Source organism: Hemiscyllium ocellatum, chromosome 45 (assembly GCF_020745735.1).
Source record: "Hemiscyllium ocellatum isolate sHemOce1 chromosome 45, sHemOce1.pat.X.cur, whole genome shotgun sequence".
Lineage (NCBI taxonomy): Eukaryota > Metazoa > Chordata > Chondrichthyes > Orectolobiformes > Hemiscylliidae > Hemiscyllium > Hemiscyllium ocellatum.
In genome coordinates this window covers 13,196,054-13,211,083 of record NC_083445.1, presented here as the reverse complement: position 1 = coordinate 13,211,083, position 15,030 = coordinate 13,196,054, and the positions used below count along the sequence as shown (strand labels likewise).

General features: G+C 59.1%; 1 protein-coding gene across 5 annotated transcripts in view; it reads right to left on the bottom strand.

Moving 5' to 3' along the window:
• Positions 1-15,030, bottom strand: part of LOC132836070 (KN motif and ankyrin repeat domain-containing protein 2-like) — a 162,346-nt gene that overhangs the window by 40,362 nt on the left and 106,954 nt on the right. For all 5 annotated transcript variants that reach the window (XM_060855322.1, XM_060855325.1, XM_060855321.1 and 2 more), the window contains one exon: positions 8,934-10,796. In XM_060855322.1, the coding sequence (XP_060711305.1) occupies positions 8,934-10,796 (1,863 nt within the window). The remainder of the gene's footprint in view (positions 1-8,933; positions 10,797-15,030) is intronic.

The following is a 15,030-nucleotide window of genomic DNA, read 5'->3' as shown; positions in this document are numbered from 1 at the left end:
GGGAGTGGGTGAGTGAGGTGGGGGGAAAGTGGGTGAGTGAGGTGGGAGGGGAGAGTGGGTGAGTGCAAAGTGGGGAGTGGGTGAGCGAGGTGGGAGGGGGGAGTGGGTGAGTGAGGTTGTGGTGGGAGTGGGTGAGTGAGGTGGGGGGAAAGTGAGTGAGTGAGGTGGGAGGGGAGAGTGGGTGAGTGCAATGTAGGGAGTGGGTGAGTGAGGTGGGAGGGGGGAGTGGGTGAGTGAGGTTGTGGGGAAGTGGGTGTGTGAAGTGGGAGGGGGGAGTGGGTGTGTGAGGTGGGGGCGGGGAGTGATTGTGTGAGGTGGGGGAGTGGGTGAGTGAGGTGGGGGCGGGGAATGGGTGAGTGAGGTTGAGGGTGAGTGAGGTGGGGGGAGTGGGTGGTGTTGGGGAGTGGGTGAGTGAGGTGGGAGGGGGAGTGGATGAGTGAGGTGGGAGGGGGGAGTGGGTGAGTGAGGTTGGAGGGGCGAGTGTGTGAGTGAGGTGGGGGCAGGGAGTGGGTGAGTGAGGTGGGAGAGGTGAGTGGGTGAGTGAGGTGGGAGGGGGAGAGGGTGAGTGAGGTGGGAGGGTGGAGAGGGTGAGTGAGGTTGAGGGTGAGTGGGTGAGTGAGGTGGGGGTAGTGGGTGAGTGAAGTGGGGGCAGGGAGTGGGTGAGTGAGGTGGGAGGGGCAACTGGGTGAATGAGGTGGGGGGGAGTGGGTGTGAGGTTGGGGAGGAGTGGGTGAGTGAGGTGGGTTGAGTGGTGGTGTTTGTAGGGAGTGGGTGAGTGAGGTGGGAGGGGGGAGAGGGTGAGTGAGGTGGAAGGTGAGTGGGTGAGTGAGGTGGGAGGGGGAGAGGGTGAGTGAGGTGGGAGGGGGGAGAGGATGAGTGAGGTTGAGGGTGAGGGGGTGAGTGAGGTGGGAGGGGGGAGTGGGTGAGTGAGGTGGGAGGGGGGAGTGGGTGAGTGAGGTGGGAGGGGGGTGTGGGTGAGTGAGGTTGAGGGTGAGTGGGTGAGTGAGGTGGGAGGGGGAGAGGGTGAGTGAGGTGGGAGGGGGAGAGGGTGAGTGAGGTGGGAGGGAGGAGAGGGTGAGTGAGGTTGAGGGTGAGTGGGTGAGTGAGTTTGGGGGAGAGTGGGTGGTGTTGGGGAGTGGGTGAGTGAGGTGGGAGGGGGAGTGGATGAGTGAGGTGGGAGGGGGGAGTGGGTGAGTGAGGTGGGAGGGAGGAGTGGGTGAGTGAGGTGGGAGGGAGGAGTGGATGAGTGAGGTGGGAGGGGGGAGTGGGTGAGTGAGGTTGGAGGGAGGAGTGGGTGAGTGAGGTGGGAGGGAGGAGTGGGTGAGTGAGGTGGGAGGGGGAGTGGGTGAGTGAGGTGGGAGGGGGAGAGGGTGAGTGAGCTGGGAGAGGGGAGGGGGTGAGTGAGATTGTGGGGGGAGTGGGTGAGTGAGGTGGGAGGGGGGAGTGGGTGAGAGAAATGGGAGGTGGGAGTGGGTGAGTACGATGGGGGTAGTGGGTGAGTGAGGTGGGAGGGGAGTGGATGAGTGAGGTGGGGGTGAGTGGGTGAGTGAGGTGGGGGGGAGTGGGTGAATGAGGTGGGAGGGGGAGTGGGTGAGTGAGTTTGGGGGAGAGTAGGTGAATGAGGTGGGGCGGGGAGTGAGTGAGTGAGGTGGGGGGAGTGGGTGAATGAGGTGGGGGGAGTGGGTGAGTAAGGTGGGAGGGGGAGTGGGTGAGTGAGGTGGGGGGAGTGGGTGAATGAGGTGGGGGGAGAGTGGGTGAGTGAGGTGGGGTGGGGAGTGAGTGAGTGAGGTGGGGGGAGAGGGTGAGTGAGGTTGAAGGTGAGTGGGTGAGTGAGGTGGGAGGGGAGAGGGTGAGTGAGGTGGGAGGGGGGAGAGGATGAGTGAGGTTGAGGGTGAGTGGGTGAGTGAGGTGGGAGGGGGGAGTGGGTGAGTGCAATGTAGGGAGTGGGTGAGTGAGGTGGGAGGGGGGAGTGGGTGAGTGAGGTTGAGGGTGAGTGGGTGAGTGAGGTGGGAGGGGGAGAGGGTGAGTGAAGTGGGGGGGGAGAGGGTGAGTGAGGTGGGAGGGGGGAGAGGGTGAGTGAGGTTGAGGGTGAGTGGGTGAGTGAGTTTGGGGGAGAGTGGGTGGTGTTGGGGAGTGGGTGAGTGAGGTGGGAGGGGGAGTGGATGAGTGAGGTGGGAGGGGGGAGTGGGTGAGTGAGGTGGGAGGGAGGAGTGGGTGAGTGGATGAATGAGGTGTGGGGGCGAGTTGGTGAGTGAAGTGGGGGCAGGGAGTAGGTGTGTGAGGTGCGGGGAGTGGGTGAGTGAGGTGTGGGCGGGGAGTGATTGTGTGAGGTGGGGGAGTGGGTGAGTGAGGTGGGGGTGGGGAGTGGGTGAGTGAGGTTAGGGTGAGTGGGTGAGTGAGGTGGGGGGAGTGGGTGGTGTTGGGGAGTGGGTGAGTGAGGTGGAAGGGGGAGTTGGTGAGTGAGGTGGGAGGGGAGAGTGGGTGAGTGAGGTGGTGAAGTGGGTGAGTGCGGTGGGAGGGGCGAGTGAGGTGGTGGGCAGGGAGGGTGTGTGAGTTTGGGGAGAGTGGGTGAGTGATGTGGGAGGGGTGAGTGAGTATGTGAGGTGGGGGCGGTGAGTGGGTGAGTGAGGTGGGGCGAGTGGGTGAATGAGGTGGGGGGAGTGGGTGAGTGAGGTGGGGGGGAGTGAGTGAATGAGGTGGTGGGAGAGTGGGTGAGTGAGGTGGGGTGGGGAGTGTGTGAGTGAGCTGGGAGAGGGGAGGGGGTGAGTGAGATTGTGGGGGGAGTGGGTGAGTGAGGTGGGAGGGGAGTGGGTGAGTGAGGTGGGGGTGAGTGGGTGAGTGAGGTGGGGGGGGAGTGGGTGAATGAGGTGGAAGGGGGAGTGGGTGAGTGAGTTTGGGGGAGAGTGGGTGAATGAGGTGGGGCAGGGAGTGAGTGAGTGAGGTGGGGGGAGTGGGTGAATGAGGTGGGGGGACTGGGTGAGTAAGGTGGGAGGGGGAGTGGGTGAGTGAGGTGGGGGGGAGTGGGTGAATGAGGTGGGGGGAGAGTGGGTGAGTGAGGTGGGGTGGGGAGTGAGTGAGTGAGGTGGGGGGAGTGGGTGAATGAGGTGGGGGGAGTGGGTAAGGTTGGAGGGGGAGTGGGTGAATGAGGTGGGAGGGGGGAGTGGGTGAATGAGGTGGGGGGAAGTGGGTGAGTGAGGTTGTGGGGGAAGTGGGTGAGTGAGGTGGGGTGAGTGGGTGAGTGAGGTGGGGGCGAGTAGTGGGTGGCTGAGGTGGGGGCAGGGAGTGGGTGAGTGAAGTGCGGGGCAGTGGGTGAGTGAGGTGGGGGAAAAGTGGGTGAGTGAGGTGGGAGGGGGGAGTGGGTGAGTGCAAAGTGGGGAGTGGGTGAGCGAGGTGGGAGGGGGGAGTGGGTGAGTGAGGTTGTGGTGGGAGTGGGTGAGTGAGGTGTGGGGAAAGTGGGTGAGTGAGGTGGGAGGGGGGAGTGGGTGAGTGCAATGTAGGGAGTGGGTGAGTGAGGTTGTGGGGGAAGTGGGTGTGTGAGGTGGGTGGGGGGAGTGGGTGTGTGAGGTGGGGGCGGGGAGTGATTGTGTGAGGTGAGGGAGTGGGTGAGTGAGGTGGGGGCTGGGAGTGGGTGAGTGAGGTTGAGGGTGAGTGAGGTGGGGGGAGTGGGTGGTGTTGGGGAGTGGGTGAGTGAGGTGGGAGGGGGAAGTGGATGAGTGAGGTGGGAGGGGGGAAGTGGGTGAGTGAGGTGGGAGGGGCGAGTGGGTGAGTGAGGTGGGGGCAGGGAGTGGGTGTGTGAGGTGGGGGGAGTGGGTGAGTGAGGTGGGAGAGGTGAGTGGGTGAGTGAGGTGGGAGGGGGAGAGGGTGAGTGAGGTGGGAGGCTGGAGAGGGTGAGTGAGGTTGAGGGTGAGTGGGTGAGTGAGGTGGGGGTAGTGGGTGAGTGAAGTGGGGGCAGGGAGTGGGTGAGTGAGGTGGGAGGGGCAACTGGGTGAATGAGGTGGGGGGGGAGTGGGTGTGAGGTTGGGGAGGAGTGGGTGAGTGAGGTGTGTTGAATGGTGGTGTTTGTAGGGAGTGGGTGAGTGAGGTGGGAGGGGGAGTGGTGAGTGAGGTGGGAGGGGGGAGAGGGTGAGTGAGGTTGAAGGTGAGTGGGTGAGTGAGGTGGGAGGGGGAGAGGGTGAGTGAGGTTGAGGGTGAGTGGGTGAGTGAGGTGGGAGGGGGGAGTGGGTGAGTGCAATGTAGGGAGTGGGTGATTGAGGTGGGAGGGGGGAGTGGGTGAGTGAGGTTGAGGGTGAGTGGGTGAGTGAGGTGGGAGGGGGAGAGAGTGAGTGAGGTGGGAGGGGGGAGAGGGTGAGTGAGGTTGAGGGTGAGTGGGTGAGTGAGTTTGGGGGAGAGTGGGTGGTGTTGGGGAGTGGGTGAGTGAGGTGGGAGGGGGAGTGGATGAGTGAGGTGGGAGGGGGGAGTGGGTGAGTGAGGTGGGAGGGAGGAGTGGGTGAGTGAGGCAGGGTGAGTGGATGAATGAGGTGGGGGGGCGAGTTGGTGAGTGAAGTGGGGGCAGGGAGTAGGTGTGTGAGGTGCGGGGAGTGATTGTGTGAGGTGGGGGAGTGGGTGAGTGAGGTGGGAGAGGGGAGTGGGTGAGTGAGGTGGGGGTGGGGAGTGGGTGAGTGAGGTGGGGATGGGGAGTGGGTGAGTGAGGTTGGGGTGGGTGGGTGAGTGAGGTGGGGGGGAGTGGGTGGTATTGGGGAGTGGGTGAGTAAGGTGGGAGGGGGAGTGGGTGAGTGAGGTGGGAGGGGAGAGTGAGGTGGTGGGCAGGGAGGGTGTGTGAGGTGGGGGAGTGGGTGAGTGAGGTTGGAGGGGGAGTCGCTGAATGAGTTTGGGGAGAGTGGGTGAGTGAGGTGGGAGGGGTGAGTGGGATGTGAGGTGGGGGTGGAGTGTGTGTGAGGTGGGGGGAGTGGGTGTGTGAGGTGGGGGCGGGGAGTGGTTGAGTGAGGTGGGGGTGGAGTGTGTGTGAGGTGGGGGGAGTGGGTGTGTGAGGTGGGGGCGGGGAGTGATTGTGTGAGGTGGGGGAGTGGGTGAGTGAGGTGGGGGCGGGGAGTGGGTGAGTGAGGTTGAGGGTGAGTGAGGTGGGGGGAGTGGGTGGTGTTGGGGAGTGGGTGAGTGAGGTGGGAGGGGGAGTGGATGAGTGAGGTGGGAGGGGGGGAAGTGGGTGAGTGAGGTGGGAGGGGCGAGTGGGTGAGTGAGGTGGGGGCAGGGAGTGGGTGTGTGAGGTGGGTGGAGTGGGTGAGTGAGGTGGGAGAGGTGAGTGGGTGAGTGAGGTGGGAGGGGGAGAGGGTGAGTGAGGTGGGAGGCTGGAGAGGGTGAGTGAGGTTGAGGGTGAGTGGGTGAGTGAGGTGGGGGTAGTGGGTGAGTGAAGTGGGGGCAGGGAGTGGGTGAGTGAGGTGGGTTGAATGGTGGTGTTTGTAGGGAGTGGGTGAGTGAGGTGGGAGGGGGAGTGGTGAGTGAGGTGGGAGGGGGGAGAGGGTGAGTGAGGTTGAAGGTGAGTGGGTGAGTGAGGTGGGAGGGGGAGAGGATGAGTGAGGTGTGAGGGGGGAGAGGGTGAGTGAGGTTGAGGGTGAGTGGGTGAGTGAGGTGGGAGGGGAGAGTGGGTGAGTGCAATGTAGGGCGTGGGTGAGTGAGGTGGGAGGGGGGAGTGGGCGAGTGAGGTTGAGGGTGAGTGGGTGAGTGAGGTGGGAGGGGGAGAGGGTGAGTGAGGTGGGAGGGGGGAGAGGGTGAGTGAGGTTGAGGGTGAGTGGGTGAGTGAGTTTGGGGGAGAGTGGGTGGTGTTGGGGAGTGGGTGAGTGAGGTGGGAGGGGGAGTGGATGGGTGAGGTGGGAGGGGGGAGTGGGTGAGTGAGGTGGGAGGGAGGAGTGGGTGAGTGAGGCGGGGTGAGTGGATGAATGAGGTGGGGGGGCGAGTTGGTGAGTGAAGTGGGGGCAGGGAGTAGGTGTGTGAGGTGCGGGGAGTGGGTGAGTGAGGTGTGGGCGGGGAGTGATTGTGTGAGGTGGGGGAGTGGGTGAGTGAGGTGGGAGAGGGGAGTGGGTGAGTGAGGTGGGGGTGGGGAGTGGGTGAGTGAGGTTGGGGTGGGTGGGTGAGTGAGGTGGGGGGGAGTGGGTGGTGTTGGGGAGTGGGTGAGTAAGGTGGGAGGGGGAGTGGGTGAGTGAGGTGGGAGGGGAGAGTGGGTGAGTGAGGTGGTGAAGTGGGTGAGTGCGGTGGGAGGGGCGAGTGAGGTGGTGGGCAGGGAGGGTGTGTGAGGTGGGGGGAGTGGGTGAGTGAGGTGGGAGGGGGAGTCGCTGAATGAGTTTGGGGAGAGTGGGTGAGTGAGGTGGGAGGGGTGAGTTGGTATGTGAGGTGGGGCGGTGAGTGGTTGAGTGAGGTGGGGGTGGAGTGTGTGTGAGGTGGGGGGGAGTGGGTGAGTGAGGTGGGGGCAGGGAGTGGGTGAGTGAAGTGGGGGGCAATGGGTGAGTGAGGTGGGAGGGAGTGGGTGAGTGAGGTGGGGGGAAAGTGGGTGAGTGAAGTGGGAGGGGGAGTGGGTGAGTGCAATGTAGGGAGTTGGTGAGTGAGGTGGGAGGGGGGAGTGGGTGAGTGAGGTTGTGGGGGAAGTGGGTGTGTGAGGTGGGAGTGGGTGTGTGAGGTGGGGGCGGGGAGTGATTGTGTGAGGTGGGTGAGTGGGTGAGTGAGGTGGGAGGGGGAGAGGGTGAGTGAGGTGGGAGGGGGAGAGGGTGACTGAGGTGGGGGCGGGGAGTGGGTGAGTGAGGTTGAGGGTGAGTGGGTGAGTGAGGTGGGGGAGTGGGTGGTGTTGGGGAGTGGATGAGTGAGGTGGGAGGGGGGAGTGGGTGAGTGAGGTGGGTGCAGGAAGTGGGTGCATGAGGTGGGAGGAGTGGGTGAGTGAGGTGGGAGAGGTGAGTGGGTGAGTGAGGTGGGAGGGGGAGAGGGTGAGTGAGGTGGGAGGGGGGAGAGGGTGAGTGAGGTGGGGGCGGGGAGTGGGTGAGTGAGGTTGAGGGTGAGTGGGTGAGTGAGGTGGGGGAGTGGGTGGTGTTGGGGAGTGGATGAGTGAGGTGGGAGGGGGGAGTGGGTGAGTGAGGTGGGAGGGGGGAGTGGGTGAGTGAGGTGGGGTGAGTGGATGAATGAGGTGGGGGGGGCGAGTTGAGTGAAGTGGGGGCAGGGAGTGGGTGTGTGAGGTGGGGGGAGTGGGTGAGTGAGGTGGGAGGGGCGAGTGGGTGAATGAGGTGTGGGGGAGTGGGTGTGAGGTTGGGGAGGAGTGGGTGAGTGAGGTGGGTTGAGTGGGTGGTGTTTGTAGGGAGTGGGTGAGTGAGGTGGGGGGTGTGGGTGGGCTGGTGCGGTGTGCGCGGTGAGGGGTAGAGTACAGGACCTTGCTGCACAGAGCAGCTGCTGGGCAGGATGTGTGAGATGGGACTTCAGTTACAAATGTCAGAAACAGAACAGGTGTCGGCCAATCGGCCCCTCACACCTTCGTTGCCATTTGATACGATTACGAGGGGGGGGGGAATTGATTTAATTGCTGCGTCAACTCCATTTCCCCATCTAATCTCTGACTCTCTCAACAAGCACCTACCTACTTTAGAAATATTCAATTTCCCAGCCTTCTCGGGAAGTGAATTCCTCAGACTGATGACCCTCTGAGAGGGACGGTCAGCAGTAGGAGGCTTCCTTCAGTGGAAGCAAGCCATTCAGCCCATCGAGTCCATACTGACCCTCTGAAGAGCATCCCACCCAGACCCACCCCCATCGCTGTAACCCTGTGTTACCCATGGCCAATCCACCCTAACCTGAACATCTTTGGACTGTTGCGAGTGGGGGGGGATCTGGAACACCCGGAGGAAAGCCACGCAGATATTGGGAAAATATGCAAACTCCACACAGAGAGTTGCCCAAGGATGGAATCGGACACAAGTCCCTGCCGCTGTGAGGCAGCAGTGCTAATCACTGAGTCACCGTGCCACCTCACAGGCAATCTCTTCTGCCTTAAATAGGAGACTCATTATTTTGAAACTGTGTCCTCTAGTTCCACCCTCCCCCACAAGGGGGGACATCCTCTCAGCATCCAGTTCATATCCCCTCAGGATCAGTGTAAAAACTGGAATTGCGGTTCTCGGGGTGGGAGCTGATTGCTGTTGGAAAATACTGATGGTTGGCAGGGTGGGATTGACGGTCCCAGCACCCCTGTGTTGTAAGGTCTGGGCATTTCCCAGGCCCCAGCCTCCAGAACTGAGGGGACGCTGAGCGGAAAATATCTTCAGCTCTGCTCTCTGGAGCTGCCATCTTCAGAAATCCAGTCAGATCAAATGGATGTGTGCTCTGTGGATCAGCATTCCTGTCAGATCAAAGGTCCTCATCCTGAAATGCTGTTTGCATGCATTTCCTCACTGTTTCAATCCATCCCTCACCAGTTTTCCCTCACCCTGCTGTGAACTTCCAAATCCCATGCTTGGGCTGATGGGAGATGATCCACCCTCCCATCCAGGACAGACTTCCAGCTGCTCTTGCAAAACTGGGATTAAACCAATAGCACAATCATTCTTCCATCTCGTCTTATCTCTTTTCTTCCCTCCTCTCTTTCTCTCTCCTCCTTTTCCCTGTCTCTTACCTGTTCTCTTCCCTTCCCATCCCATCTCCTGACCTCCCCTGTATCTCAGGGGAGTCAGTTGAGGAGTGGGTCGGGAAATTGGGAAGAGAGAGAGAAGGTGCAGAAAAATCCTTGAAATGGGATGCAAGGGAATGGTGTCATAGCATCATTTCAAAGTGAATTTGCATTTTATAATGTGCTATCAACCTCAGAATGAAAGCTTACTTAATTTCAAACAGAGAGAGTTTAAAAGGGGCAGCTACAGCTCGGATTGTCTTGTTGCTGACAGCAGTGAACGATATGGTCACTTTAATACCTTGAGTGAGCTGTTCGACAGCTTCCCGGAGTTGTGCCCCACTCGGACCCGTCTTCACCTGCTTCGCACTCCTGGCAGTGGTCATCACGGAGTTCACTTCCTCACACGTGGCTGCCAGGGTTGTGACAATCGTGCAGGTCACCACCTTGCCTGTGACCTCCTTAAAGGGTGGGTCGGAGGTGGGCCCCACTCTCTGCTCAGTCCCCTCCCCACCGCCCCGCACGCCGCTGCCTGGTTTGTTCGGGGCCACCGAGGTCTGGCTGAGGGCAGGTTGGCTACTGTTGGGCACTGCCTGGGTTGCAGAATACTGCATCTCCTTTGTGGCCCCCTGCGGCTGGGTGAGTCCTGGCTGGCTCCTGTCTTGAACTGGATCCTTGCTGGCCTGCTTGCTTGGAGGGTATCCAAAATGGCTGATCTGTATGCCCACTGACCTCTGCGGTGCCAGCTCAATGAACCGCTCATTCCAGCTGCCAGGCGAAACAATATCTCCCCTCTTGCTGACTTTGCCCTCAAGTGGTTGGGGAGACCGGGGTCCTGCCTCGGAGGCAGCTGTCCAGGTCCTGGCTTGATCCGGCGGTTGCTTTGGCCGGCTCAAGTCGGGTCCTCGCGTGCCAGCTGTCATGCCGACATCCACCTGTAGCCCCTTCTCTGCCGTCTCCTTCTCCTGGCCGCCAATGCTCTGGTGAGCGGTCTCCAATTCTCTGGAGGCTTCCCGCAGTCGCTTCTCCAACATGGCGACCTTCTTGGTCAGCAGCTCAGTCACATGACGGTAATGCTCCGCCTCCAGCTGTAAGGAAGAAGGGGAGATTCCCAGATCCTTCTCTCGCACCCAAACACCTACGCTCCTGACCTCAGCCACATTTCCATTGGTCACTTCGCCCCTCGAGCTCTCTTCCAGGCCTGGCCTGTGCTTCGGAGTGTCCCGTTCAAGATTCCCGACGTTATCCTGTGGTGGCTTTTGGAACGTAGGAGAGAGGGGCAGCTTAGCTTTGCTCTGGTGGCCACCTTCTTCGGGCAGGTCAATGTACAGTTCCTCTTTGAGCTTGCCAGGTCCACTGTCTGGTTTCTGTGGTCCAAAGCCCATGGTGTGGCCAAGGAACTTCTGACTCTTCAGCTGGACGCTGAGCTGCCTCTTCTCTTCCTGGAGGACGGAGATCTTCACCTGGAGAACAGGGACTATCTTCACCTGGTCCTCCAGCTCCCGCAACCTCCGCAGGGCGACTGCCATCTGCTCCCGGATGTTGTGTAAGTGGCTTGGGTTCGGAGTGGATGGGGTAGCCAGGCCCGAGCTGAGGGGAGTGAACTGGCCGCAGGGAGCGCTCTGAGAGCCATTGAAAGAGACAAGTCGGGAGGCCGATTGGCTCTGCAGGCCTGTCCCGGCCAGGGAGCTGGTGGAACCCACCACACTGCCCTGCAGGCTGCTCAGGCTGGAGTAACGGGGCCTCCGGCCCTCTCTGCAGCCCAGGGGCTCCTCCTCCAGCCGCCTCTTGGTCTCCAGCAGGGTCTTTTCAACCCTGGCGTTGTAGCCGGCGGACATCAGCGGTGGTGGCCTGGTGTAGCCCCCGGAGAAGCTGCAGGCCGGGTGGTAGGTGCTCCGGCCACAGTACGAGACAGAGGAGCGTCTGCTGTCAGCGCTGGCGTTGGAGCACAGCGACTCCGTGGATGTCCACCAAGAGCCTGTGTAGCTGCATCCTCGCGGTTTCCGGTGGATGTGAACCTTCTTGATGGTGTTCCCCTTCTCGATATCGTCCACGTACTTCACAAAGTCCAGGTCCAGGTGGAAACCGTAGGGTGTTTCCACAGAGTAGGGCAAGGCCTGATCCTTATCCTTGACCTCTGCTCCAGCAGGAAGGTTGACCTTGCCTGGAAGGGACAGGAAGAAAGAAACGGGAGTGGATTAAGATTTCTGTGACAGGTACGTTACCAATAAAACAGTCACAATTTTCTCAATTCCAAATCTTGCCATTCACACCACTTCCAGACACAAAATTTCTTTACCTGCTCATTTCCCATTCCCTTTGACCGAGCGCGATGAAACTACCTTGTCTACCCATGTCACAGACCTCCTGATCACCACACTCTGTCACCCCCCCCATACTCTGTACCCCCACACTCTCTACCCTCCCACACTCTCTACCTCCCCACACTCTCTAACCCCCACACTCTGTCATCCCCCCCACGCTCTGTACTCTCCCACACTCTGTCACCCCCCCCCACACTCTGCTCCCCTCCATGCTCTGTCAGCCCCACACTGTGTACCCCCCCAACACTCTGCTCTCCTCCCACACTCTGTACTCCCCCACACTCTGTACCCCCCCACACTCTGCTCCCCAGACCACACTCTGTCCCCCCACACTCTGTACCCCGCCACACTCTGCTCCCTTCCCACAGTCTGCTCCCCTCCCACAGTCTGTACTTCCCCACAGTCTGTACCCCCCACACTCTGTACCCCCCCAACACTCTGCTCCCATCCCACACACTGTCACCCCACACTCTGACCCCCCACACTCTGACCCCCAAGCCCTGTCACTCCCCACACACTTTGTCACTGCCCACACACTCTGACCTCACACTCTGTTCCCCCAACACATTCTGTCCCCCCACACTCTGTAACCCCCCACACTCTGCTCCCCTCCCACACTCTGTCACCCCCACACACTCTGTCACCCCCACACACTCTGTCACCCCCCACACTCTGTAACCCCCCACACTCTGCTCCCCTCCCACACTCTGTCACACCCCCCCACACTCTGTAACCCCCCACACTCTGTAACCCCCCACACTCTGTCACACCCCCCCACACTCTGTAACCCCCCACACTCTGCTCCCCCCCCACACTCTGCTCCCCTCCCACACTCTGTCACACCCCCCCACACTCTGTCACCCCCACACACTCTGTCACCCCCACACACTTTGTCCTCCTACACTCTGCACCCCCCTCCACATTCTGTCACCCCCACACTCTGTCCCCTCACACTTTGTCCCGCCCCCACACTCTGTGCCCCCCCACACTCTGACCCCCCTGCATATTCTTCACCCCAAACACTTTGTCACTGCCCACACACTCTGACCTCACACTCTGTTCCCCCCACACACTCTGTCCCCCCCACACACACTGTCACCTCAAACATTCTGTTCCCCTCCACTCTGTGTCTCCCCCACACACTCTGCCTCCCCCACACACTCTGTCATCCCCCCACACTCTGTCCCACCTCTCTCACACTGTCACCCCTACACTGTCGCCCCCCAACACTTTGTCCCCCTACACTCTGTCCCCCCAACACTTTGTCCCCCCTACACTCTGTCCCCCCCACACTCTCTGTCACCCCACACTCTCTGTCCCCCCCACTCTCTGTTCCCCCCCACACACACTGTCACCCCAAACACTCTGCCCCCCCACACTCTGTCCACCCCCACTCTGTCCCACCTCACACACTCTGTCACCCCTACACTCTGTCCCCCCAACACTTTGTCCCCCACACACTCTGTCCCCCCCACACACTCTGTCGCCCCCCCACACACTCTGTCGCCCCCCACACACTCTGTCGCCCCCCACACTCTGTCGGCCCCCACACACTCTGTCGGCCCCCACACACTCTGTCGGCCCCCACACACTCTGTCGGCCCCCACACACTCTGTCGCCCCCCACACTCTGTCCCCCCCCACACTCTGTCCCCCCCACTCTCTGTTCCCCCCCCACACACACTGTCACCCCAAACAGTCTGTTCCCCCCACACTCTGTCCACCCCTACTCTGTCCCACCTCACACGCTCTGTCAACCCACACACTCTGTCACCCCTACATTCTGTCCCCCCCGCACACTCTTTCCTCCCAAATACTCTGTCCCCCCACAATCTTCCCCCCACTCTGTCCCCCCCACACAAACTGTCACCCCAAACACCCTTTCCCCCCCACACTCTGTCCACCCCCACTCTGTCCCACTCCACACACTCTGTCTCCCCCAACACACTCTGTCCCACTGCACACACTCTGTCCCCCCCCCCACACACACACACACTGCCCCCACACACACTGTCCCCCCCCACACACACTGTCCCCCCCCACACACACTGTCACCCCCCCACACACTGTCACCCCCCACACTCTGTCACCCCCCACACTCTGTCGCTCGCCACACTCTGTTTCCTTCTCACCCCCCCATTGTTCCCAGTCACTTGCTCAAGTTTGATTACATTTCTAATATCTGATTAAAGGCTGAAATGTACATTCTGTCCCTCCGTCCGTAGATACTGCCAGAGTACCTCTGGCATTTTCAACTGCAGATTGTCAGCATCTGCTGTTCCTGTTTTTGCTTTAGTGCCACAATTTCCTCATGCTTCGAGTCTGAAGGAACTCTGAGGTAGGTGCAGTCTCAATTAACGCCCTCCTCCCTATGGGTCACGGTGGAAATTCACGTGTCATCATTGACACGAAGGGCCAAATGGCCTCCTGCCCTTCCACAGTGATTTCTACCCATCTCTGATAGGCACTGTATCGTCAGCTGAAAGAACTCCTCATGACAATGTGCCCTCCTACATGTTCAGAAGAAAGTATAACGAGACAGAGACAGAGACTGTATGAATACTGTTAGGTTAAAAATTAGAGGCACCCGCTAACTCTTTATTTACCGATCAGAAATTTCTATGCAGTTGCAGGAATTTAGAGGATTTATTAAGTTAAACTCTTTCCTGTATCAGTAAGTATTCAGTGAGAAACATTCTCCCTGCTTCTCTGAAGCACTGAACATTTTCACTCTCACGATTAAAGGTGTTTTAGTGTAACTGGGACTGATCCAAACAGTAAAACCTTTAAGCTGCACAGGCTGACACCTTGCCTACTACGTTATTTCCGATGCAGCGACAGACATTTTGAATGTGTACCTTACATTGGTATGTCTCTGAATGCAGGAGTCCAACAATTCCCCTTGCCTTTGAAATACCACTCTCGCTGGGAGATACAATGCAGACGCCTGAATCTGACTGTCCAAATTCCACTCTCCCTCTCAGCCATGAACTGAGTTCACGAGTGTTTGCACCAACCAAACAGAACAACTCACCCTGTTGACAGACGGTCACGGGACTGGTGCTAGCATCCAGGGAGTTGGAGGACCACCCACTGAGAGCAAAGACCTTGTGGAGATTTACATCCTTAGGCCAATCCCGGAGTTAACAGTAAATGGGAAATTGATGGCAGTGCATGATTTGGTGCAGGAAAGATTTCTCCTAAATATTGTCTCCTTCACGTGCACTGTATACCACACTCAGCACTGCAAGAACACATAGGGAGGTCCTTCCAGATGCGATTCCACCAGGATTGTGAAATAAGGCAGTATTAAGCAGCAGGAGAAGTTGACTTTCAATAAGAGGGAGAACACATTACTTCCTAATGCAATGCTGGTTTCAAAACGAAGAGTGGGTTTGATTGGAACACAGAAACACACCTCCGAACAGATGGGAAGGGGTCAAACGTTTCCAAGAAAGGCCACCAAGCGAGAATATTGGGGCAAATGAGGTTGCAATGAAACCCACATTGTGGTGGTGCTGTGATACAGTTCACTCAGGGAGTCCATGTTGCTCCGTGTGGCTATCTGCTCTTTTACACACATGTTGGAGTCTGGAACTGTGGATAGTGAAGCTAGAGGTTTCAATATTCTTTCCATCATGTGGCTGACCAGGAATTTCTCCCACTCTTACTGCCTGTCACTGGTGTGTACTGGATGGACTTACAAGTTGGCCCTTAACCTGCCTGCCCAGCTTACAAATGAAACGCATTGAAGCAACTGAGTCCAATTCTGGCCAGCACATTTTAAGAATGATGTCAAGGCTTTATAAATAGATGCACAGAATACATGAGCAAGAAGATTATGGTGCTCTGATGAAGAGCCATCTCAACTCAAAACATTAGTTTGCTCTCTCTCCATGGACGTTGTCTGACCTGATGTGATCGCCAGCATTTGTTCTTTTCAGTACAGATTCCAACCTCTGCAATAATTTGCTCCTAGATTATGGTGAACCTTTACAAATCACTGCCCAAGTCACAATTGGAGCATTGCATTCAATGCTGGGCACCAGACTTTATGCAGAATGAGAACACATTG